At 37.4% G+C, this 27,570-nt stretch overlaps 2 protein-coding genes across 8 annotated transcripts in view; one reads left to right on the forward strand and one right to left on the reverse strand.

Moving 5' to 3' along the window:
• The first annotated feature begins 269 nt into the window (after window positions 1-269).
• Window positions 270-4,476, forward strand: LOC110028853. Its single transcript, XM_020730872.1, is given in 3 exon segments — window positions 270-432; window positions 2,908-4,086; window positions 4,088-4,476. Coding segments are annotated over 3 exon segments (1,452 nt in total). The 5' UTR covers window positions 270-379; the 3' UTR covers window positions 4,308-4,476.
• Window positions 4,247-27,570, reverse strand: part of LOC110028854 (elongation factor P) — a 58,344-nt gene continuing 35,020 nt past the window's right edge. For 2 of the 7 annotated variants that reach the window (XM_020730879.1, XM_020730874.1), the window contains 3 exons: window positions 14,060-14,099; window positions 6,735-6,802; window positions 4,618-4,790 (listed from right to left, as the gene is read on the reverse strand). In XM_020730879.1, coding sequence (XP_020586538.1) covers window positions 4,778-4,790; window positions 6,735-6,802; window positions 14,060-14,099 — 121 coding nt within the window. In that variant the 3' untranslated portion in view covers window positions 4,618-4,777. Of the gene's footprint in view, window positions 4,329-4,616; window positions 4,791-6,734; window positions 6,803-13,790; window positions 13,898-14,059; window positions 14,100-27,570 lie in introns of those variants that run through there. The other 5 variants (XR_002294467.1, XM_020730876.1, XM_020730875.1 and 2 more) reach the window with 5 other exon arrangements.

Raw genomic sequence — 27,570 nt, forward strand, 5'->3', positions numbered from 1 at the left:
CTAAACACGAGTTGAGCCTTAACCCGCTCTGGTTTACACTCCTAGTCGTCACTACCAGGAAGGGCCACTTCTTCACGGGGATGCTTTCCAAAATTTGCGGGCCAGACGCGCATAGGTAGCCAACATTCTCCCTCTCTTTTAAACTCGTTCTCTTTCTCTCTCTTATTCTTCATCTCAATTAATGGATCCTTATCGGATCCTCCTCCTCCTCCTCCTCTTCTTCTTCCTTCTTATCAATGGACCCATGGCCGCCGCCGTTCAAGGTATGTTTTTTTTTCCCTTCTTAACCTTAGTTTACACGGTAGTTCTTGTTTTATTATATGGTTCGTATGCTGAATAGCAAACGGAGTGGCTCGCCGCCCCCACCGCCGCGTAAGTGATGGCCGGAGTTGTGGGCCGATTGTTCGCCGGCGGCGTGCGGCGGTTGAAAGGGTGAGGGTTTTCGTTGCAATAAATGAAATAGACGCTGTTCTTTCTGCAATTGTCGCGACAGTATAAAGTGGGAGAGGGGATAAAAATCTCAACCATGAAATATTGAAAAAAATGAATATTTTTTCTTATTTTATAGTAGTTATTAACTTATTTTCATGTAAAATAAATTTCAATTTTTAGTATAAATTAGATCAAAATAGCGCTGAAATTTTGATTAAAATTATGTTGTGAATTGTTTTTGAAAAAAATATTGCATCAGGACTCCGCACGTAGAGTTTTATGAGGAATTCAATGAAATCATGACACGTTGAGGTACAAAAAAAATAATAAAAACAACCGGGAGAATATTCCTCCCGTGTTATTCTGTATTATACAAATGTTATTGTGTTCTGGGAATATTCTCGGTATTATAATAATATAATAACACATCAATAACATATGAGTAACACTCAATAACACATCAATAACACAAAATAACACTTGAATAACACATGAGGAATATTCTCTTGTGTTACACGGTAGATTTTTTTTTTTTTTCCTGTCACCGTCACGTGGCGTGATTTCATTAGACTCTGCCCGTAAGTCTACATGCTGATACAATATTTTCTCTTATTTTTGAGATATTTTTGTGCGCTTTGAAACATTCAGCTCAATACGCATACATTTATATATTTAATATGCCTAAAATGAAATACCAGTTTTCATGGACAAGCAAGATGGCATATTTGTAAAAAATGAAAATTTAAATGGTAGATATATAAATATATAAAATTCGGACACAAGATTTGAGTACATCTCAAATTTTAAAATCTTATTTAATTTTTTTTTTTTAATTTCAGTTTAATCCAGCTTTAAATTGAGCTAACTAAATATAATTTGATAAGAACAATTTAAACCTTTAACTAATTAAATAAATATAAAATATATATTTATAATTATTAAAAAAACTTTCAATTTATCGATTATAAATTGCATGCGTGCAGTGGTGCGCGCATAATGCGGCAATATGAGGAAAGTCGCATAATTTAACAGGAAAATAGTTTTGATTAACAAGCGTCATGTGTTGGTTGGCTGGTGGGGTCTAGGTTAGGTTACCCATGGTGCCTACCCTCTTTAACTAATGCTGTGAGCACTGCGCTTGGCTGTGGACTCGAGCGCTTATTAAATACGGAGAGCACACGCAGAGTTGAATGCGCTGTCCGATCACAATTACACATCAACCCAAGTCTTTATGACAGTGGGATCATAGAGACTTGGGTTGATGTGCTGCTGTGATCGCAGAGCGCACGCAGCTCGCACACAATAATTTTTAGTGGTCTTAGGAATCACAATCTTCTTTTTTTCGGCAATTACATACATACCACCCAATTTCAATATATTTACATATCTAACATCTATATTTTATATTATACCTCTCATATCTTTCACAACAATTTTTTTAATTATTATTTAAACTTTTAAAGGGTAAAATAGATATTTTCAGGCATAATTAGGATGGTAAATGCAAAAAATTAAATTTTTAAGTGTTAGATGTGCAAATACATAAGAATTGAGTGGTATTTATGTAAACCTTCATATTTTTTAATGTAAATCATACATTTTTTTAAGGGTGCATTTATGTGTACTCATGATTAAATTTGCATAAATAACCCAAAAAAATTACATTAAAATTTAAATTGGAATTTTATGTTTATGGATCCAACACATCGACATTATTATTATTTTTTTAATTATATATTTTCTAAATTAAGCATTTATCAAACTTGACTTTTACATCCAACAATTAACCCAATCGCCAACCATACCTCATTTAATGGCCAAATTTTTCTGTCGGGCCACCGTACCTGCGAACAACGGACCGCTGCATCTCGTTCGTTGTCCGCACATACAGTGACCGGACAGGAAAAAACTCCATTTAATGAGCTAAACTTCATATACAAGTGAAAATGAAGTCAACATTTTGCAGTTACCTCATTAAATCTATTAGAAAATTATTATTATTATTATTAAAATATGAAATATTTTTTCAACAAGGTATGTAAAAGTCAACTTTAACTCACATCAAATATAGCATTTGTCAATTTAAATTATTACTAACAAGAGCTATGATTAGTTGTTGGTGGAGGGGCTCCACCATTTTGAAGAATGTGACTTTTGGCTCTTTATTTTTTTTAATACTAATTTCACATTTTCACTCATTAATTTATCAAGAAAAAATATTTTTAAAAATTTTTCGTTTCTTAACCTTACTTGTTTCATAAAGTAGCCTGAATTTCACGAGAAATTTTTACGTACAGACACTTTGATAGAGCGAAGTTCTTTATATTTATTCCCCTTTGTTAATCTCAGCTGCTGTCATACTGCAGATTCCAGCATTTCAGATAAATTTGTTTGTGGTGTCTGATCTGAACCACTTAAATATATATATATATATATCATTGCGTGTCCGCAATAATTTTTCCTACTTCTTCGCAGGCGACCAATTCGGAAAGGGAAGCATAGAAATTCCCGGCCTGGAGCTCCGCGAGCACTCGACCTTCACCAAAATCTGCACGACCTCTCCGGCCATCCCCGGCGACTCCACCGCCACTTTCTTCTCCCCTTCCTCCCTCCCTTCCGGCTTCTTCCCCCTCGGCTCCCCCTCCCCACCCCCCACACCCCCAATCCCTCACCCCACCGCACCCTAATCGCCCGCTCCACCGCCGCCTCCACCTCCCTCGCCTCCCCCACCGACTTCACACTCCTCTTCTCCACCAACTTCTCCTCCCCTTCACCCGCCTTCTACTGGCTCCCCATTCCCCCTCCCGGCTACACCTCCGTCGGCCACATCATCACCACCTCCCCACACAAACCCCCTCTCTCCTCCCTCCGCTGCCTCCGCAACCACCTCCTCCAACCATGCCACAGCAACACCCCAATCTCCTACTCCAAATCCCAACCCCCTTTCTCCCTCCAACATTCAGACTCCATCGGCACCTTCGTCGCAACCAGTCAAAACTCTCTCCTTTGCTTAAAGAAGAACGTAATAACCCTCGCCGCGATGCCAAACCTCACCCAAATCACCTCCCTGATCCAAACCCGCTCCCCCTGGTTCCATTTCCACCCTAAAGAGCCCTACTTGCCATCCTCCGTCTCCTGGTTCTTCAACAACGGCGCCCTGCTATACACCAACAGCACCCCCAACAGCCCCTCCCGCATCGATCCGGCCGGCTCCAACCTCCCCCAAGGCGGCGCTAACGACGGCGCCTACTGGCTCGACCTTCCCGCAGACTCTGCTTCACAGAACAGAATCAAGGCCGGAAACCTTTCCTCCGCCGAAGCCTACATCCACGTCAAGCCGGCGCTCGGCGGCACAGCGACGGACATTGTTTTCTGGCTGTTCTACCCTTTCAATGGTCCGGCGAGGGCTAAGATGGGGTTCATCAACATCGGGTTAGGGAGAATTGGAGAGCATGTGGGGGATTGGGAGCACGTGACTCAGAGATTCAGCAACTTTGATGGGGAGTTGAAGAAGATGTACTTCTCCCAGCATAGTTCGGGGGATTGGGTGGACGCGGGGGAGCTGGAGTATGTGGAAGGGGGGAAGCGGCCGGCGGCATATGCGACGCTGCACGGGCACGCATTTTACAGAAAGGCGGGAATAGTGTTGAAGGGTGGGGATGGAGGAGCCGGCGTGGTTGGAGTATATGAGGGAGTGGGGGCCGAAGGTGAGCTATGATGTGGATAAGGAGTTGGGGAAGGTGATGAGGTTTTTGCCAGGGAAGGTGAAGAGAGTGGTGGGGGATTTGGTGAGGAGGTTGCCGGAGGAGGTGTTGGGGGAGGAGGGGCCGACGGGGCCGAAGGAGAAGGTTAGCTGGAATGGAGATGAGTCCTAGAACATCATCAGCCGCCACCTCCTATAGATTTATATATATATATATATGAAACATAGAATGGGCATCTTTGATGATCAAGAGACAGTTATTGGCTGTATGATTCTATCTTACAAATGCTTAAGAGCAATGATAATGAGTCCGAAACTTTCACACCAAAAATTTCAGAATTACTTTTATCCATTTATTCTTTTACAGAGGGAAGATAAGAAGAGGGGGAAAAATATAACTCACGATATTAAACAAAGTTTTTTATTAGAATGATTTTAAATGATTATAGTTATTTTGAGATGAATATAACATAAATTTTAATAAAATTTTCATATATTGCACGCATATCAAAGCTAGTCCAACGCTTTGTGATTCATTTCAATCAAGATTTGATTAAAATATTCTGATCCAAAGTTTACCTCTTCCATGTTGCTAGATTTGTGAGTGAGTACATGTGTTGTTCTCAATGAAACAGCATTGAACTATTCCTTGGCCCTGAAAGATAAACATATACAAAATGCAGTCATGAAAATGTTGATAAAAAAAGAAACAACTTTCAAAATGCCCGATTAAACCATTTGCAATCTAAATGTTGAAAATAGTATTGCCTGCAAAAACCAACATTTCTCATCTTTCAAAAGAAGCTTTCAGCTTGTGAGTGCAGCCACGAGACTTCTCTCAATGAGAGAATATTAGGGTTGCTTTGATCACTACAAAGTCTTATCTTTATCTAAGTAAGAATAGAGTTGAATCTCCTCCAAAATCAAATCATAGTAAAATCTGCGTAAAATCTGCAGCGACGGCAACAAGAACTTAAAATAAAATTGGCAGGTTCAAAATTAGAAAAAAATAAGTCTAGTAAAGATCAACCAAATATCATCGAAAGGGTTTAGCTCGGGGATTGGGTACAATCATATGTTAAGAATGTGAAATCCAAGGACAATATATAGCTACAAAGAATATCTTAAATCCATTAGTTAATCTATTACTAAACATTCAATTCAAATATGGATATTATAAACTTCCCACTTGGCACGGAGCTCCAAAGTATAATTTATGCCCATGCTGTGTAGAATATATATAGAACAGCCCAGAGATAATTGTGGGTACCAACTAGTCCAGTTACTAATGACTTCGGAAGTTGTAAAGGATTTGGGTTAGATTCTTGCCAACATAATAATAAACTCTCATCTTGCAAATTTTTGGATGAGCAAAAAATAATAAAAATAATACAAAAAACAAGGGGCAATTACATACATTTCACCCAATTCCTATGTATTTACATATCTAATGTCTCAATTTTACATTTTATATTTATACCACCCAAATCTTTCATCACATCAAAAAAAATCACCACTTTAACTTTTTAAAATGTGAAATACACCTTTTCATGTATAGGTAAGGAGCTATGCATGCGAAAATTGAATTTTAAATGTTAAATATGTAAATATATCTAATGTCTCAATTTTACATTTTATATTTATACCACCCAAATCTTTCATCACATCAAAAAAATCACCACTTTAACTTTTTAAAATGTGAAATACACCTTTTCATGTATAGGTAAGGAGCTATGCATGCGAAAATTGAATTTTAAATGTTAAATATGTAAATATATCTAATGTCTCAATTTTACATTTTATATTTATACCACCCAAATCTTTCATCACATCAAAAAAATCACCACTTTAACTTTTTAAAATGTGAAATACACCTTTTCATGCATAGGTAAGGAGCTATGCATGCGAAAATTTAATTTTAAATGTTAAATATGTAAATATATAGGAATTGAGTGGTATGTATGTAAATCTTCCAAAAAAAAAATAATAATAATAAATTTGTGATAATTACCACTAGTATCAAAAAACTGAAGACAATAAATCATGTCTCAAAAAATGGTGAAACATCGGAATATATCTAATTCGGTTGATGTCATTTGCTGGACATAAATGTTCCATTTATAATCAATCCCAGGAAAAAAAAAAATTTTGAAAAACACTAGAAGAATGGAAGCCTTCACCAAATTCGATCACAAGCTAATTTAAATAATTCCTGCACCTAAAGAACGCTTAGGCAACATATGTTACATAAAATATAGGAACAATACTAAATATTTTAAACGCGACCTTACAAAAAAATGTATATACATGAGGCCAAATAAAAAGTCACAAACTTGCATGAACAAGAATAATTGCTAAGCAGAAATAATAATGTATTAAATGAATAGAGCTTTCTCAATGCAAAATGATATTAAGTGTTTTTGGAGGATTTTGATAATGAGTTGATAGGTACAAATTCAAAAATAGAAGGAAATTTAATCAAACGTTAAACATGCTTTATTCATTAACAATAAATAAATCATAAGAAATAAACTTCAACCAAAATAACTGTAAATCATGAAACATATATACCATTACAAAAGGAATTATGAGGTCTTACCTAGCCAAATATTTATCCTCTGTAGTATTAAGAACAATTTCATCACCAGCTTCAATAAAAGGTGGTACCTGAGGGGCAGGGAAGTCCATTAGAACACAAAAGTACATGAAATACCAATCCAAACTTCATCTAATGGCCCCATAAATATAGTTTTAGCGCTCGATAGACTCTTTCTAAATTACAGTCAGGATATTAAACAGCATTCAAGAGATAATTTCATGAAAAATTTATCCGTTCATTTAATTAAGTTTACATGCACAAACAGAAAATTAGTGTGGATTTTTTCTATGGAAAGACCATCTTCAATTTCACACAAGATTCATGACAAGCAGGCATTAGAACATCATGACATATCAAGATATTTTGATGTGGGAGTCTAGAGGCGTGACTGAGCCAAGCCGACTAGTGAGCCGGCTCGGGCTCAGTTTAAGAAATGGCCCTTGAGCTGAGCTCGATGAGCTAACAAGTCATGCTCAAGTCAAACCCGACTCAACTCGTTAACTCATTAGCCGACTCGTTTAAAAAAATATTAATATAAAATATACTTAGAATATATTAAGACTCACAATTTTATCATTAAGTTTCTAAAAAAAAATTAAAAATGATATTTTAAATTTCATACCAAGTGATTTCTTATTATTTAATACATATTTGCTCATCATATTTGTCATTTTATTATAACAATAGCTTAAATTAATATCATTTTTTTTTCTATTTCATAATTAAGAGGTTGCCTAGTGAATCTGCTCGCGAACCAGCTTGAACTCTTAAACTTCAACTCAAACTAGATTAATTAATCAAGCTGAGGGTGGCTCGAACTTGACTCGACTCGTTTACACACCTATGCGGGACTAAATCATCCTGTAAGTATTTTCTCTAAAGTAATGCCATCATCTTCATCATCATCATCTTTAATCCCAACTATCAGGTATCAGCTTTACGCACTTATCCTCTCCATTCATTTTTATAGGATCGCGTGCGGTATTCAATTTAATGATGCAGAACTAACGTCTGCACCTTAGTCACATATGGAGTCTGCAGCCATTTGTTTCACGTTGTACATTTTAGCCTTTATGCATGTCGTATCTATACGAGCCTTCTACTTTATGGTTTTTTATGTGTGCCTACAGCTTGGACGGGTTTGTCCCAAAACACATGGCATGCTTAGCACCAGTGTTCCGACATCAGGCCTTATTGTTTCAAGCCACACAAGCATATTAAATGACGGTTTTCTGTTGGACCCGGATGACCATCTTTCCTGATTTTTATTATTTTGTCATTAAAATAGATGGAGACATGAGTCATATAGAAGTGGTACTAGTCAATGGTATATATGTGTTTGTTATGTAGATTCCTTAATCTATCTATTTCTGAGAGGATCTTTTGATTGTTGGGGACCACGATGGTAAAGGTGAGGTGAGGTCCTTTACTCCCTCTCAAGATGATAATTTAGAGCTTGGATTATCTTGTCTGTGAACAACTATTATCTTGCAACAAGTAGTAGTTTTGTAAAGATAAATGTTGTTTGATGCTGGTATATGATGTGGTATAGAGTGATTTTGGCATAGTTTACTCGATCGCAGATGACGTGGTAGTCTACTTTAATGTAATTTTGTTTATGAGCATGGAATACATGGTTGTGAGCTAAGATGATAGCTAAAGTATTATCAGTATAGATAATGGTTGCTAGAAGTGTTTCCTGAGTGAGTTTATGTAGTGGTCTTCTTAGCCAGAAAATGTCTATGTTGGTGGAGTCTAGGGCTTTGTATTCTGCCTCTATCAAGGATCTTGCCATTGTGGGTTTTTTATTTGTTGACCAGGAGATGAAATTAGGACTTAGGAAAACACAGAAGCCTATAGTGGATTTAAGGTTGATTTGGTTGCTTGCCCAGTCTGCATCAGTGTAGGCTTTGAGATGCAGATCTCTAGCTTCGATGGGTAGCCATGATGCCGTGTATCATTCATGTATCCGAGTAATCGTTTGAGAAGTTTTGCAAGTTCTAAAAGTGGTTTGTTCATGTATTGGCTGATGTAGTTGACTGTAAAGGTTATGTCTGGCGAGTGATAGTGAGATATTTCAAAGAGCCTAGTAGTTGTCTATAGTGTTTGAGGTCAGGCAATGGTGTGGAGGGAGTGGCGGTTTTTACGTGATGGGAAGGTAAAGGTGTTAGTACTGCTTTGGATTAAAGTAGTCTTGCTATTTGAAGTAGGTATGTGAGATATTTGGTATGTTGAAAAAGAATCCACATGTAGTGTGATGTACTTGTAGCCCTAGGAATTGGGAGATGTGTAAAGTTGTTTAAGGTTAAATTATTGCTTAAATCAAGATGGTGTAGAAGCAGAGAAATCCGTGGATCGATGTTGTTGCTGTTGAGATGAATCTCTAATACCATGAAGGAAAAAAGAAGCAAAAGCCTGAATAAAGATACGTGTTCTTGATTTGAATGTATTTACATCTTTGAATGTTTCATTACATCAACTCATTCACCATTATTATATATACAGCTGAGCTCGGTATAGCCTAGTCATTTCACGAGTGCTAGTCGATGGTATCTTTGCATTTGTTGTGTTGATGCCCTAATCTTCTCTGTTTTTGTGAGGATCTTTCGGGTATTGGGGTACCATAGTGGTAAAGGTTAGGTGAGCTCCTTTAGCGATGTCAAGGTTAGTGTGGGTAGGGCTATCAAAAAAGCTTGTTGTTCGCGAACAGTTCGTGTTCGGTTTGTCAGGAAGTTCGTGTTTGATTCCTTCAAAAAGCAAACGAATCGAACACGAACAAATTTTTTCATTCGGTTTGTTAAACGAACCAAACACGAACAGTGATGTGTTCGTTCGTGTTCGTTCGTGTTCGATTCATTAATGTTCGAAATATAAAATAATTTAAATTAGTTATATATTAAAAAAATTATGATATTTTAAAAATAATTATATATTCTAAAAATTTATCATATTTTAAATTATGCAAACAAATCTTAATATTTTCAAACAATTCGAATAATTCGAACATATCAAACAATTCTAACCATTAATATAATTTGAACAATTCAAACATTTCGAACAATTCGAACTTATTTCAGAAAAATTGAACCGAACACGAACAAAAACTTTAACGAACAATTTCAAACACGAGTCTATTTCAAAAACAATTAATTTCAAACGAACCCAACACGAACACACGCTATGTTCGTTCGTGTTCGTTTCGTTTACACCCCTAAGTGTGAGTAGCTTAAGTCGTATTTGGTTGAGGAGTCAGTGCTAGCAAGGACAACTATGGTGTTATGGAGCTGAGCGTTGTCATGAGCTCAGTGTGTGTGAAGGGCTGCGGAGGCATCGACCAAGGAGGTCATGGTAGGACCAACATGATCAGCGGCGACGTGTGAAATGTAATGACATTAGGGCAAAGGGCAATCGGATCAAGAGACACGGTGACAGTATAGCAATAGAGGTGTTATTTTTTATTTGAGTTAGATATTTTGGATGCTAAAATTTCAACAAATGGTTGGTTAATTTATTTAGATAGAAATTAAACGTGTAAATATATATCATCATATTTTTCCAAAAAAATATTTTAAAAAAATTTTAAAGAAGAAATTTAATAAATATCATATATGAGAATTATTATCATTTCAAAATTTGACAACTAATAAAAATTTTTATAAAGATTCTACAAGAAATGTTTCAAGGAATAATACATATTATTATTGAATTTATTACATATAAATATAATATTTGTAAGGGGAATTTACATACATTACACACAATTCTTATGTATTTAAACATCTAATACCTAAACTTTCATTTATATTTATAACATTCATAACTTTATCATATACCGATATTAACTTTTTAAAAATGAAATTTAAAATTTCATACATAAATTTATGACACCATATAGTATTATAAATGTAAATATCAATATTTAGGTGTTAAATATGTAAATACATAGGAAGTGGGTGGTATGTATATAAATTTTCATTGTAATTATTGTATGGATGCAAATTGACAAAGATGGGTAAGTTAAACAATCATTCTCTATATACGAGGTAATCGAAGAGATCATGAAGATGGGTGTCATATAATGATAAGCGAACATAAGACATCTACCTTTTGTATGTGTTGGGCATTAGCAAATGTGAGATATTAAAGGCTGAGCAATGTCAATTAACATAAATTAATTGTTCTCCTCATATGAAGAAAGACCAGACAATCAGAATTGCTTACATAAGAAATCAGATGTAAGTATTTGGCATGCATAGGATAAAAAATTGACAAGGAATATCAAATTTTTAGCAATATTAAGTAGCCAACTAAATTATTTACTTATAAGTGTGGTGACTGAATGATCGAGAAGGCTAGCAAGGGATGTTAATGGCTAATGAATGGCATAGGTTGCTATTTGGCATGCACCAATGGTAGATGAAGAACTTTTGAGGTTATGTGACATTGTGCAGTCTAATTTGATCATTTTCATTATAAAAGAAGAGACCAAACAGTACAAAAGACAGATGTCAAACAATGAAGGTTGACAAACTTCAAACAATGCTCTTTGGCATACTTGGGGTGATGGCTAATGAGAAATATTGTTAGAGGTCTAGCAATGTTGAGTAGCCTAACTTAATTATTCTTGTTATATAAGGCGTGCTTAGATGACTAAGAAAACTTTTAACAAACATGGTTGGCCATCTTTTTTTTCTTTCAGGAAAGGCCCAAAAAGCAGCATACGGGATTTGAATCCACGACTTTATGGTAGAAAGTTACACCATCAACTATTAAGTAGCGGGTAAGTGCACAACATAGGTGGATTTCGATGAATTCTTATGTCAAGATTGCTAGAAAACTGTGTTTGACAATGACAATAACAAGTGGGAATGTTAACAAGGATAATGTCTATCAATAATGATAGTGAGCATTAGTTTATATGACTACTAGCACGAGTGGTGGTCGACAAGAATCTACTTATATCTCCAAGTGCAAGTATTTTCTCTTCAGCAATACCATCATCGTCGTGGTCATCATCTTCAATCCCAACTATTTGGTATCAGCTTTACGCACTTATACTCTCCATTCATTTTTATAGTGTCGTGCGTCGTATTCAATTCAATGATGCAGAACTTTCATATACACCATAGTCACATATGGAGTTTGCAGCCATTTGTTTCACATGGCACATTTTAGGCTTTATTCATGTCATATCTATACAAGCCTTCAACTTCATGGCTTTCTATGTGTGCCTAAAGCTTCATGGCTTTCTAGAGGGAAACAAGAGCCATATAGAAAAGAATTTTAAATAATTGCTTCTTTTAAGTTTTTATTTTATAATGATAAAAGTGTTAAAATGGGGACTCTTGTTAGAGGTCTAATTTAGTTCCAGAGTCTATAAAAATGTCAAATGAACCCGAGTCTATAATTTAGTTCCAAAGTTTTCAATGTTTGCTAAAAAAATCCACCATAGGGACAATTTCAGCCTATTAAAGAATACGGGGACTAGAGGAGTCAAAAATTGACCTGATACGCCAACACAACTCGAAAAATCCAAGTTATGGTTGACCTGAATATTTATCGAGTCGGGTTCAGGTTGAGCCTGAAATCCCAAACACTGCCCAAATAACCACGAAATTTCGGGTCAGTTTCAGGTCTGAGTTTTTGACCCGTTTATTATTTGGGTCGGGTTCTGGTTGACCCTATTTGGGTCAGTTCATTTTTGGGTTGGACATGAACCCATCCGCTCGCCCGAATTGACACTTCTAACGGGAACTAATTTAGCACTTTTATAGACTTTGGAACTAACATGATGGCATGTAAATAATCAAGGGACTATTTTGTCACTTACTTATTTAATAGTTATGATTGAATATTGTTTCCTAACAGGGACTAATTTTGCACTTTTATAGAATTTGGAACTAATATGATGGCATGTAAACAATCAGGGGACTATTTTGTCACTTTACTTATTTTATGTTTATGATTGAATATTGTTTGAGTGTGAATCTTCTAGCATTATCTAAGAGGTCTATTAATTTTTGGGAAAAGTATAATAAGTACACTGATAGATCTGCTTGTGAAGATTCATAAATCTGTCTACAAAAAGAAAAACAAGCATAAAAATCATTAGCAATGAAGATAAAATAATCTGTAACTATAAGCAATCAGTATATTCACCCGCTTTGTAAGAATAATAGAGGCACCTAAAGTGGTTATTGGATCCTCAATCAATATAAAATAATTACTAACCATGAATAGCAGTATGTCTTCATCAAGCATCATATTGCAACCTTCCCTGCTAATTCCCACTTGAACAGCATCGTTCTTAAAGCGATTTTATACTGATTCATGCACTGTGACAACCAGTTTCTAACCCCCAACCTCCATGAAAGCATTTTTGGGTATTTGCATACATACCGCACAATTCTTTATGTATTTACATATCAAACAATCAAACTTTAATATTTACAGGCATAGCACTCAAATCTTTGATATCACATAAAAAATACTACTATCACCAACTTTGAAAAAAGTTAAATGTGATCCATATTTTTATCACACCAAAGTGCTATAAATGTTAATATGAAATTTTAGCTGCAGACATGTAAATATAAAAGAATTGTGGTATGTACGTGAATTTCCCAAACATTTTCAGTCCCCGTTCCTCTTTTTTTTTTTACCAATTCCATTTCTACTTCTCTGCTGCCTATAGCCTTTTGCTCTTACTCATACTCGCTTGCTCCTTTTACACATCCAAACCCCCCTCAATCACTCCCTCACACTCCCGGTTATCCTCTTTTCATCAACAAACCACGTCTTTTTTATCTCTACCTTTTATCTAATAGCCTCCGCTAACTTTTTAAAAAAAGGAAGGTTTACATGCATACCACTCAATTCCTATTTATTTACATATATAGCACTTAAACTTCGATTTTTACATATAATACCGCCTTACCAATGCATGAAAAGATGTGTTTCACTTTTTAAAAGATAAAATAGTGTTATTTTTTATGTAATATGAAAGATAAAATAGTGTTATTTTTTATGTAATAAGAAAGATTTGGGTAGTATAAATGTAAAAAGTAATTTCACGCGTTAGATATGTAAATACATAGGAATTGCGTGGTATGTAAATGCCGCTCAAAGAAAAGCAAGTTGAAACAAATTTGGTTCGGCTACAGCTAAGCAAGTTGAAACAAAAGAAAGTTTGCTTGATTAGAGGACAAAATTGGGGAAATCCCAGCCAAATTACACTTAGGGCGACTACAATGTGTACTAAAAAAGTATGAAAATGGCTTCAAAATTTGAAAAAAGAATATTTTAGGATAAGATTTGCAACCTACCATCACAGTAAGCCCATTATCAAGGACAACCCTTTTGTACCTGTTTAAAGAAGTTTTACAATTAATACTAACGTTAGTGAAAAAACAATAAAGGAAAAATGGTTTAATTTCAAGAAAACTAATAAAAAAAGGTTTAATATCATGATAACTCCATCAGCAGAAAGAACTGGCATATTTCTGATTAAAGAGGCATATTTGTAATATCCAGAGCCACGTTAATTCGGATATCACCTCAAGCTCAACACTTTTTTGACGTGAGCACTGTTCGCACTTGGCATGTGGCAAGTTTTCACTGGACTACGACACAAATTTGCGCCTTGAGTTCGGATACAATAATTTTTCCCACGTGGGCGCTGGAAGGGGGGATCGAACAGCTGCGATTTATTGCGAAGGAGTTTGAAACCACAGGGGATGAAGTCCAGTGAAATATCGCAAAGCGGGAGAATAAGGGAGGCGAGTTCGCGAACACTGTGGGTCTTGCAGTCGATCTCTCGCGAAGGAGAAGTAAGCTTCGCATGTTGCCGCTCCCGTGAGGTATTCTCTGGATTCTTTTGTCTAGTAGGGGGCCTATAAATTTTTGTCCTAGATGTGTATGGAGTCAGTTCTTGTTGTGTTTGTTTTCAGTTCTCCTGTGTGGATTCATTTTCCCCATTGTGGGTTGTATCCGAGAAGGCGGTGGTGCTTCGGTTGTATCCTCACTGAGGTGGTGATTGTATCTTCCCTTTCAACCCTTCCCAAACCTTCTCCACTCCACTCCACAACCGTCGAACTCTCCCTCCATCATCTCGACACCAAGTCATTTCCCTTCGAGCATATTATTATTGTTGTTTGTCTTCCTAACTCCTTTCAAGCTCATCTCAACCACCCCACTACCGTTGTCGAGCACCTAAAACCCTTCCCAATTATTGTTCATATAGTTCCGCATCTTCCCTTCACTACCAACCACCTACAGTAATTGTCGCCATCCCTCCTAATCATTCATATCCCTCATGCCAACCTCCACCACCCAATGGGTACGTTTAAGTGTTGGTTGTGTCGTTTTATGTCTTGCATTGTTATTTCCATTTAAGTCATGTTGTAATCCTATTTTAATATTAATAAAAGTTTATTTTTTTATTTCCACTATTTTCCTACTAGTTTCGAGATTACTTTTAGTGCCTCCTGATACCTTGTGATTCATAGATTGAGTCAATTTTATAAGGTGAAACTACTTATTAGCACCTCCACTAAGGTACCAAAGTCTTAAAGCATGGATCCTTTAAATCTTCGGTAAATTTCTGAAATCATAACCATCTTTTTGAATGTTGATTTCTTTTGAGAGCCAAGAAGTGTCTGATATGTTCAATGATGTTAGGGACTCGTTACTTTAATTTTATCCTCAATCTTCTCCTCATCGTTTCATTCATAAGTTTTGGGTCCATATTTTGTTATTTTAATCTTTTTATATCATTACAGAATGTAGCACACCATCCCTTCTTGCTCTTGATCATTTTGTGTATTTTTGGCATGGCATGAATTTTTATTAGCCCAACATGTAGTGATTACTGATTAGTTGTCTAAGTTATTTCCATTGTGAGCTATGTTGCATCTGATATGTAAGCTTGATTTATAAGGTGAAACTACTTATTAGCACCTCCGCTAAGGTGGCAAAGTCCTAAAACATTGTTGACCTCATTTTTAGTGAAGTCTAGTTTTCTTCTTAGGGTTTAGGGTCTAGCCTTAGGGTTCTTCCTTTGACTATCTTAGAACCTTAGAAATAGAACCCACCCCATTTAAGAAATTCAACCTACTTCTTTACCCTTTTGGAGTTTCACATGTGTGGTATCGGTCTCTAGCACTTACGAGGTTGAAACCAACATGAGGAAACCCAAAAGGAGTCCCTATAGGATCATTAAACCTTAAGATTGTCTTTTGCACAATTTGCACTTCCGCGAGCACAAACTTCGCAATTCGGAGAGTCGACACGTTCGATCACTACAATTGATCACTACAATTCATAATTAACATCGCTTGCACTGTTACCCGTCGAAGACTCGAATGAAATTTTTGAAACAATCGATCGCGGGTCAGAAATTTCATGAAATTTGAATTTTGACGCGTTTTTGACCCGACCGTCTACAAAGTAGTCCGAAAAGTCGTCCGGACGACCCCGGATGACGAAACAGACTGCGACGGCGCGTCCAGAACGTCGATTTTAACAAAGAAGGACATTCATTTTACTATGGCGCCGCGCACGAATAAATCGCACAGAATTCGACGCATTTTTTAAGTAAAATTAAAAAAAAAAACCATATTTTAACATACCTTAAATCCCTAATCCTAAAACCCTAACTCACGCACACTCCCAATTCCCCTTTTGTTCACTTCCTTTGGCCCAAGCTCCCTCTCTCGCTCGCGCCCGAACCCTAGGGCCGAACTCAATTCATCGCACCTATTCTTCCCACGAAGCTTCCTCAAGGTCCCCTCTCTCCTGTGCTCTGGTAAAGCTCCCTCCTCGTACGCCTGCCGCTCTGCCTAAAGCTTCTCCCTGTCGCCATGCCACCTGCTCCCTGCGCCACCTCCCACGCCTCTGTGATTCTTGACGCTTCTTCCGTCCTCCGTCTTGGCTCACCCCCAGGTAGGGGTAGGCGTTTCCTCCTCCCTCTTTGCCTATATGAACCCCATTTGGGGGGATCTTTAGGGTCGGCCGAAAATTTTTGTGTGGGGGAGATTCTGCTAAAATTTTTCTTGGCTCGAAGTTTCTGGGTTTGGTGCTTGAGAGCTTTCTTCTGTTGTTTGAGAGGAATTCGAGCCAGGCACCTCTTCTTCTTCTTTCCCCTGTGCCCCTTTCTTTCTCTGTTTTGCCCGGTCAGAGCTGTTGCACGGTGGTGTTTTGGCTGGTATGGCATGCAATTTTGTAGACCTCTTGGGGGCCTATTTCGAGGTCTCGGTTTAACTCCAAGCTGCGGTTTACGTATTTGAAATGCATATTATATGGAATATCGATTTGGGGCTTGATTTTTGGTTCCCTATTACGGTTGCCCTTGTTCGAAACACATGCAGGTGATTTTATTTGATTTTTGGAGCTTTGAGAAAGCTTGTTTTTGGGGCCTGTGTTGCTCCCCTTGGTTGTCCCTGGTCGTGAGCCTTCATGCCTTGACTAATTCTCTGTTGTTTGCTCCTCCCGTGAGCATCCCTATTGTGGTTCCTTTTGTGTTGTTGGCTGGTGGCTTTGCCTGTGTTGCTGTCTCTGGTCGTGAGCCTTTCTGTGATGTCTGGTCCTTTATGCACCTGTTTGGTAGTTCCGTGTTGCCCTGGCCATGAGCACCTATATGGGATTTTTTTTGCGTAGTGATGAGTTCATGTGGCAATGGAAATTTTTGGCTTGAGATAGAATAGAATATTTTAATATTGGCGAAATGAAATATTTTAATTCTTATTATTTGAAAGAACGCGAATGCCCCCTTTTGAGGAATGATGTATGAGACGTTTGGAAATGTTTGGAGTCCAATTCTACAGGCTGAATTGATTGCAATAAAAAAAAGAAAAAAAGAAGAGAAAAAGAAAAGAAAGAAGAGAAAAGAAATCTTTGTGATATTTGTGAAAGTTTGGAAGTGGTTTGGAGATTTATAAATTGTACCTTTTGGAGATGTTTCCTGGCTAGCATGGGGAATGTACTTCACCTCTTTACTCATTCGAGAAGCCCCGCCAATTATATGTTTTAGGCTAATCCTCCTACCACTTTGACTCTTCTTTCCTGAATTGGTTTTGGAGGTGGGTTAGTTTTCTTTCTTCTTTATTTCTTGTTTTTCGGTTTATTTTCCTTGTTTCTTGGTTTAGGTTTTCGGTGATTATGTCTAATACATAAGTGTGCATATATAGTTTTTTGCTATATATGAACCATCAAGCAATGTCGCAAGTAGGTCGGTTTTGTCTTGGGGCTTAGAGCGGTGATGACAAAGGCACACCGGTGGTAGAGCAAAATGATATATCATCTTACGACATCAGGACCCAATCCAAAGACTTGGTGAACCGTATGACGATAGTATCATTCACCGACACAAGACTAGCGGGGAACTTGTACCTTATTAGGTTGTTGGCGGTCCTACACTCGACGACGTGAATGACTCGTGAACAATCATAATTTTCAAAACTTATAAGAACCGACACTATAAGAACAGATACAATATTTATGAAAGTATTTTTACTACAAAATTGATTGATACAACTTTATTTTGTATGTCTGAAATTCATGTGCATGCTAAAATATAAATTTTAAATGTATTGTAACTTGGTTGTCCACTTGTCGATTACCAGTATCGGGCTAAGAAGCACCCTCCTAAGTTAGGTTTAGTAGGACATCCTTCTAGTTGAGTGGTGGGCTCTATACATTCGGGTGACCAATAGTAGCCTTCGACGTCCCTCGAGTATACATATATATAATATCTGAGCCTAGCCCCAACTCGAGTGCTTGCGGTTTTCTCTCTTCGGGTTTTTCGTGTGACTTTATTGGAACTTTTGGTAAAACACTTGTGGTCTTTTTCCGGGACCTTCCCGTATTTTCGATGACTTTCTTTGAGTTGTCATTTGTTGTTTTCTCGAGTTTTCCATCGTGAGTTATTTGCTGCTTTCTTCGAGTTTTCCGTCGTGGGTCATTTGTCGCTTTTCCTCGAGTTTTCCAGGTGGTGTTTCTTTTGTTGCTCACTTTTACTTATACAATGCATGTTAGCACATTTCTTAAATTCTGTCACTATACTTATACTTGTTACATCAACCACACTCAAAAGAGCAGCGGACCTTCTAGGTATACATGTTTGATTTACATTTACAGCATTTTACTTTACAACACACTTTATTGTTCTTCTCTACTGTACATTCTACTGTTTTTCTATACTGCATGTTTTACTGCTCCTATAAATATTGTGTTGTCACTGTTTTCCTTTGTTATACCTGCTACTGTTTCTTTTACACACTATACCTTAGAGTAGGAGGCCAGTAGTTTATTTTATAGGAGCTACCCGGCAGCAGATCGTTGACTCAACAATTGCATGTACACTTAAAATTAACATCAAACCCGAAGGTGTTACGACGATGAGCTTGGAGCGAACATCGTGGGCAGCACAACGAGGACACACAGAATAGCAACATTGAGACGGATCTACAACAGCAAAACTTTTCCTTAGTTTAAACAACAAGCCATAGGATTTCGAGGTTTTTTGCCTAGCTAAACATTAGCTCAACATAAATTCTCAATCGATCTTTTAGGCCTTTGCACAGTCAGGTTGTGCAATTTAAGCCCTAATTCGCTTTAGGTTCCGAGGTTGTCATCTGATACAATGTAAACCCTCATATATTCCAGGTTAGTTGTTTGACTGTGTCACGCAAATATAAGTCTTAAATAATAAAACTAGCATGATGAAACATAAAAAAAAACATCTTCTCTAAATTGAAGCCAAACAATAGAATAGTTTGGGAAGTCATCGAGGTTCTCCTCAAGATTTGTGACATCCCCTACTTTTCTTTCGTTCGACTCTAGAAATAATTGTTCTCATTTGATCCATTTCTCCACTTGACTTTTCTATGTCCAATCTTGGAAACCCTAAACTTTGGATTCATGAAGATAGATATCTCTGATCATCATCGAGAGTTCTCTTAAGTGACTTCAGTCATTTGAGAGATAATTAACTATAGGGATTTGGCTCTATAGGGAGCTTTAAGAACCCAGATAATATAAACCCTATATAAATCTTCATATTAGGTAGGTTAATATTAGGTAGGGGAACTTGTCGGTCAACATAAAGGTATGCAGATCAGACGGATGTCATAAATTCTGTAGTTTATTTAATCGAGTATCACTATCAAGTAATGTGCATATTCCTCGGAATGAGTGTGTTACTTGACGTGCATTTAAACTATTAAATATATGAGATCAGTTCGGTCTCGTATTTTTCAAAATTAAACAATTACAAAATTAAACAATTACATTTCAATTACATTTCAAAATTATATATATTATATTAAATCAAAAATCTCTTTCCCAAATTTTAACGGCCGACAATCATGGCTCCTTTAAATCTTGGGTAAATTTTTGAAATCATAACCAACTTTTTGAATGTTGATTTATTTTGAGAACCAAGATGTGCCTGATATGCTCAATGATGTTAGGGACCCGTTCCTTCAATTTTTATCCTCAATCTTCTCCTCGTAGTTTCTTTCACAAGTTTTGGGTCCAGATTTTATTTTTTAATCTTTTTCTATCATTACAGAAAGTAGCACACCATCCCTTCTTTCTCTTGATCATTTTGTGTATTTTTGGCATGGCATGAATTTTTATTAGCCCAACATGTAGTGATTACTGATTAGTTACGTAAGTTATTTCCATTGTGAGCCATGATGCATCCGATATGTAAGCTTGACTCAAAATGTTCTTTAAAGTCCTTACAAATATTAGCCTCCACAAAGCACCGCAAATCATTCCATCTCTGTATGGCAAACACCATTTGGCTCCTTAATATTGGCTGTTCTTGTGGATGACACTTACTCATTAGAGGTGATCCAAAAAACGAAAAACATTATTTGCAAAATCATTTTCTCACAAGTTGTCCGATGATCATTCCAAGAGTTGAACTCGCCTTAAAAATGGGTATCTCTCGCTCAAAAAGGATAAAATATTGATCTTCTTGAAGAGATTGATCTGCTAAGTTGCAAATCCGCTAATAACACAATGGATATTCAAATTTCTTGTGATAACAAAGAGCTCCTTGACGATCTGTCAAGATAATGAAGGTTAGTTGAAATTTGATTTAACTGACTATTACTATGCCTGATATTTCATGCATTGTTGGAGTTGTTAGTCGGCACGGGTAAACTAAAAAAAAGGAGCATTAGGAGGTATTTATGCATTCTCAGGCATATCAAAAAGTCCATTGAAAAAGAGTTTATTATATACCAAAACTAAGCATTTGAATGTGAAAATATACTCAGATGCAAATTAGCATTCTCAAATGTGGATTATTTTGGCTCAGTTGAAGATAGGAATTCAACCTCTGGCTATTATATTTTTATCTGAGATAATCTGCTAAACTGAAAAAGAAGCTAACTATTGTGAACACATTCAATGTTGAGACTAAATATATAGTGCTATGCATTCTATATGTAAAATTTTATGGATAGAGACTTTTTTAAGATAATTTGATTTTTTCAGTTGAACAATCTTAGAGTTTGTATTGTGAAGACTGAGTGATACCGGAGAAAGCCCAACTCACCACGAAAAAGCACAATTATTATTTTTGAATTCAAAATGTTACAAAAAAGACTCTTACGAACAGGAAATAAACGATAACAAACATAAAATACACCCTCGGGCAATGGGTAGGGGGTTGCGTGGCGGCTGGCCAGTAGGTAGAAGACGGGTTTGCTGAAGGCGGCAGCAGTAAGCTGGGTTGGAAGGGAATTATAATTGACAAGATCTGGTGGAGTGGACTGCGGAAGGAGTTGGAGGGGTGGGGAGATGGGTTGTTGCAGCGATTGCAGGTGACAACGGCACTAACTGAAGGGGAAGATGTTTTACGGTCTGTCTAGTAGGTGGAGGAGGTCGGTGGCCTTATGGAATAAAGTTGGAGGGATGGAGGGCTGCTGGAAGATGACAGGAACAGGTGGTCGACAATGGGAAGAGAGTTGAAAGGGGCTTATACGACTGTTGGGAGGTGCTCGGAGGTCTGGATGGCAGACGAGAAGAGCATGGAGGCCTATGAGGTGGTTGGGAGGTGGGTTGCAGCTGTTGGAAGTAGGAATGAAGGGGCTACGAAAGAATAAATATCTCATCGGAGTCGAATTACAGCCAGAGCAGCACCCAAACCCTTGGAGACGGTCACCGCCTCGGACAAGTTACAGCTAGAGCACCTTTTAGTCGCCGAGTACAGCTCCCGAAAGGGAAGAACGCTCAATGGCAGCAACTAAAATCAATAATCATCAAAAACCACCTCACCCTAGGCAACACAACATAATATAAAGGATCCTAGCACAGAGAAATTTGAAATTTTGATAGAAGTGGAAGGTGGTAGAAAAGGTAGGCAATGAATAGGGAAGAAATGGAATTGGAAAGAAATAGAAATAAGAAAGGGAATAGAAAAGGCGAGCAATATAATAGGAAGGAAATGGAATTGGATAGAAATAGGAAAGGGGATGGAATAGAAAAGGGGATGGGGAGGGAGGGAAGGGTTGAACCACAATAGTATAGCAACTACAATAGTAAGTCTGAGGGCACTGTAGCAGCTACAGCACCGCGACTTGGTAAGCTCCCACGTCATTGAGCAATCATCTTTTTTTCAAGAGATTGTTACTCCTTATCAAACAACCATTTTTCTTTATTTTTTCATCAAAATCCCCTATCACTCCTCATTAGCATCCATCCATACATCAAAGAAAACCAGTTATCATCGTTACTAAGGAGTAAATCTTAACGCTTACTAAGCCTCTTTATTTTTATATTATGCAACTCTAGTTGGGTTGCTCCAACCCAAAAATTATCTGATCATGTATCATCCTTAAAATATACTACACCATACTTAACGACCAGTTATATCAATAGTATTTTGATACATGTGCTAACATGGTCGCCCCATTACGAGGAAACACTCAGTACTTCAATTTGATTTGCATTTTTGGACTACATTTACATCATTTCAATCAATCCACTTTATATTCACATGGTTCTATACATGGCAAACCTTTGCAAGTGGACCGTGTTATTGTTAATCTTTTCAAGCCTCAGCAACCAGAGTTTTGGTTGATTAAATATTATTTCTAGCAGGTGTATAACTAAGTCAAGCCGACTTATAAACCAAGGTTCTCTAGACAAATAACTCATGAATGAAGCTCAATGAGCTGAGCCAGGCATAGCTTGACTTGTTAATTCATGAGCCTGGTTATTTTAAAATATTGGTATAAATAAATTTTAAAAATTTAAGGTTTTAGTAGTAACTTATCATAATTACTGAAAAAATATATCTCACTTTCTCATACCAAGTAACTTCCTATTATTTCTCTAATTCTTATTATTTTCATAACCAAAAAACAAATTTATTCTTCCTTCCATAAAAAATAAGCTGGCATGTGATCCTACTCAAATTCATAAAATTGAGCTCAAGCAAGTTCAAACTCATTTAATTAATTAAGTTCAAGCTAGACGAAGCTCAAGCTCAAGTCAAATAATTTACACCCCTACTTCTCAATTAAGTATATCTAATTATTAGAAGTAAAATGATATCAGAAATAACCCAAACCACAATAAAAAAAACACATATTGTTAGAATAAACAACGAACACGACACGGAACATACTGAAATAGAAAAAAAAACAATAACACAACTCATGACACACGGCTAGGGTGAATCTCAGGATGGTCGGGGTGATTAGCGAGGGTTTGAAATGTGGCTGGATGATGGATAAGGTGGTTGACAGAAAGAACATAGTAGTTATCAACATCGTTCGGTTGTCCGAGAAGATGGCAGCAATGGAGTAGGGTTGGAACAACAGCGGCAACAAGATGGAGGGCTAGAATAGCGACGACAGCAAGTAGGAAGGACGGGAACAGTGGCTAGGTGGCACGGAAGTGGTTTAGAACAGCTAGAACAACAGAAAAGGTTGCAAAGGGGCGTTTCTCATGGTCGGAACAATAGCAAGGCGGCAATGGAAATGAATATGAGCGGCTAGAACAACAGCCAAGGAGCAGAGAAGGCGGTTAGAAAGAAGAAACTGCAAAAAACAGCAAAAAGAGGTTGCTCCAAGCTGTTGTAGTAGGGAAGGGGCGATGTGAGAGGATTCAAAAGAGGATGGGAGAAGATAATCACCACCTCGGGAGAGAGATATAGTCAGGCATCATCCAATCTCTCGGATACAACTCTCAAAGGGAAACGGAAGTCGGCGGCTGTCCTAAACATACGCCAAAAACTACCAACATAAAACACGAAAAACAAATATGTAGTAATAGGATAATTAGAAATGGCTCAAGAGAACCAGCAAAGTCCTTAGCGCCGAATAAAATGGACTGTTTCAGACCAGGTACAACAAACGGGAGCAAATCCCAACACAACATTTCTCGCATAGCTTCGATTGCGAAATTTCGTTTATGTCCCGCCCCACATTAATCTCCTGGCGTTAAAGGAGCTTCAACCTACTATGTTGAAGTTTCTATCTCCTCTTAGTATAGTGTCAGGTCGGTCACTTTGAAGGTGGTGGAGCTACCATGACTCCACAGTAAATCACTCATGCAGGCGTCATCATTCCACAACATATCCTGATAGAATAAGCAATCATTCTTTTTTTGGCACAACCTAAGCCGGAGTTGCATATAGCCATAGATTCTCGCAAAATAGCTCTCGAGCTCTTAAGTTTGTAACCTTCTTCGCCCATTTCTTATACTCGGTTGAATGTATATGTTCTTCTTTTTTGGTATGAGCTGGTTTCCATTGAAGAATTTTCTTCCCCACCGAGATCCTAAGACAATTTCCAAAACTGTGGTTCATCTCTCATGTCTGGCCATGTATTAGTGCGTACACTGTTTAACTGAATCTAATATCTGAATGAGTCCATAGAATCTTTCAAACGTAGTACAAAAGAGCTTCATTTCTGACACGTTGAATCTCCCTAGCCAGGGCAACTCAGTGATGATTTTACATATATGAAAAGTATGAATTTCACTTATTTGAAGTTGTCAAGCCTCTAATATTGGCTCCTCAAACTCATGACTCTATTAGCCTTTTAGACATCAAATGTCAGTCGTATCAATGCTCCTCTCAACGCCTGCAAAATGGTAGCTCTACGCACCACAATCTCATACTCTGCATGAACGCTAATGACCTAGGACTCACGACTTTCTAGAACAACTATTGTCAGCTCGGCTGGAGTCTTTCTCCTAGGTTCAATTGTAATCACTGGTATCTCTTACTTGTCAGTTGAAAGTTAAGAATCCTATCTAAAATCTTCATCTTCTCCTGAATCACTATGTATCTCTCCAACTACTCTCTGATCCATGAAAGAGATCATTCTCCTGATTGTATAATCTGATTTGGTATGCCCAAATCCATGACACTTAAAAAATTTCCTAGCTATGACAAATTTAAGAATGTTAGTTGGCTTCACTTGTTCTCCATGCATAATTAGTTTCTCCTAAGGTGGATTCAGCTTGGATGCTCCACTATGTGTACTGTTAATGCTTGATTCTAGGGTTGAACTCCGCCTGTGAGGTGTGGTGGTCATCTGATAAAGTTGTCTCCCACTTTTGAAGCTATGATCTGAACATTCTGCCTGTAATGAACTGGTAGATACTGACCTGCATCTCCCATTTCATCTGTGACCAAATAGTGATCTAATATTTTCCCTCATTTTGGTGTTCCCTAAACCCTAAACCAAACAATGCACTCTTCTTTAATTTGTTGGTTGCTAGTTTCATCATTTCGTCAAGTGGAACGTCTTGATTCTCAAAGAAAAGTTCAACGATCTAAAGCCACCTGATGAACTTGTCTGGATCCAAGTGACCGTTAAAATGTGGCAAATCCATCGTTACCTCAAAATCCTGACTTCTTAGATATTTTAGGTCAACTCTTCAAGGTACAGCCTCTTCATCTCTGAAATCCCTAATAGAAATTTGATTTATGTATTCTTTAACACACACTTGACCATTGAAAGACCCTTCATCTCTATAATCAAATAGAGTTCAATTGACCCCACTGGATGGTCTCCTTTCCTCAATTTTATCGAGTCATTATAGCAATTGGTGTAGTTCTCGTTGTTTCGCTTCCATGATAAACTCCTAATTGGTGTCCAACACTTGTCTCAACGGTGGCGTGTAGGGTTTGGGGTTTAGGTATGTGGAAGATGGTGTATAGGGATGGTTTGAGTGGAAACGGATGGGAACAATTGTTCGGGGTGAGGGAGGAGTGGAAATAGGTTTGGCTATGGCAGATGCTAGAAACCTTATGATAGGACTAGGATTAAACTAACTCTGATATTAAATGATACTGGAATTAACCCAAATCATAATAGAAACAACAGATATTAAACAAACAGGCGGTTAGAACCAACACACTTTGAAAGGGAAAACAACAACAAACATGACAAGCAAAATGTTGAAATAGGAAATAACAACACGACTCATGACACACGGTTAAGGTGAATCTCAGTTTGATGGGGATGCTCGGTAAGGGAGGTGACGGGTTGGTAGATAAGGTGGTTGACAATCAAAAAACAACAAGGCAACAATTTATTGGGTTATGGACAACAAGTACACAGTAGATATTAACATCACTCGACTGTCTCGGATGATGCGGCGAAGAGGAAGGGTTGGACAACAACAACAATGATGGAGGGCTGGAATAGCGATGGCAGCAAGTGGGAAGGATAGGGATAGTTGCTAGTGGCAGGGAAGTGGTTCGGAACAACCAGAACAACAAACAATGTTGTAGAGGGGTGTTCCTCATGGCCAGAATAACAGTGATGCCGATGCGCCAAGGGAAATGGATATGGGAGGTTGGAACAGCAGCAAAGGGGCAAGAAAAGCGGCCAGAAAGCAAAATCTACAGAGAACAACAAAGAGAGGTTGTTACGAGCAGTTTTAGTAGGGAAGAGGCAATTTGGAGCAATGTGGGAGAATACAGAAGGGGATAGTGGAAAATAATCACTACCTCGTGAGAGAGATACAAGGCGGAGAACCACCCAATACCTCAAATACAACCCTCGAACAGAGAAAACGGACGTCGACAACTGTCCTAAACAAACTCATGCAAAAAACTCCCAATCCAAAACACGAAAAACAAATATATAGTAATAGCATAATTAGGAGTGGCCAAGAGGATTGGTCGACTCCTCGACGTCGAAAAAACTTAAAGACCAGTTCGGTCCAGGTACGACAAATGAGAGCCGATCCCATCGTTGGATTTCCCGCATTGCTTAGATTACGAAATTTCTTCTGCATACCGCCCCGAATCATAAAAAGTATAAGCATTCATTGGACCAGATCTGCAATTAAAACTCAAAACCATTTTTGGCATATGCCTGCTAGCCTTACAATGGTAATCAGTTCAACACAAGTATCAACATTGATTATAATTCACATATTACTACAACACCTGATCAAGATACACACCAGCCTTATGATTCAGAAAAAAAGCTCTCAAAGTATGAACTCTCTGATAAATAATAGGTTTTAAATTCTATTTATAATAAAAGACAGGAATAAAAAAATTCTATTGTCACTACCTACTTATCACCTAGCTTCAAAAAAAAGTGGTACAAAGGAGTTTTTTTGCAGTTTACATATTCCTAACATTTTTGTATCTTAGGCTATCATGCTATCCTTATATTCTGTGTATTTTTTTCTCTAGCAAGTCAATTTAAATACATTTGATGTACCCACATTGTATATGAATCTTTCTTTCTAGTTAATATATTAGCTTTTTTGAGCTTTCTATCTATCTATCTATCTATCTATCTATCTATCTATCTATCTATCTATATATATATATATATATATA

The sequence above is a fragment of the Phalaenopsis equestris genome, unplaced genomic scaffold (assembly GCF_001263595.1).
Source record: "Phalaenopsis equestris unplaced genomic scaffold, ASM126359v1 Scaffold000533, whole genome shotgun sequence".
In the NCBI taxonomy this organism is placed as follows: Eukaryota; Viridiplantae; Streptophyta; class Magnoliopsida; order Asparagales; family Orchidaceae; genus Phalaenopsis; species Phalaenopsis equestris.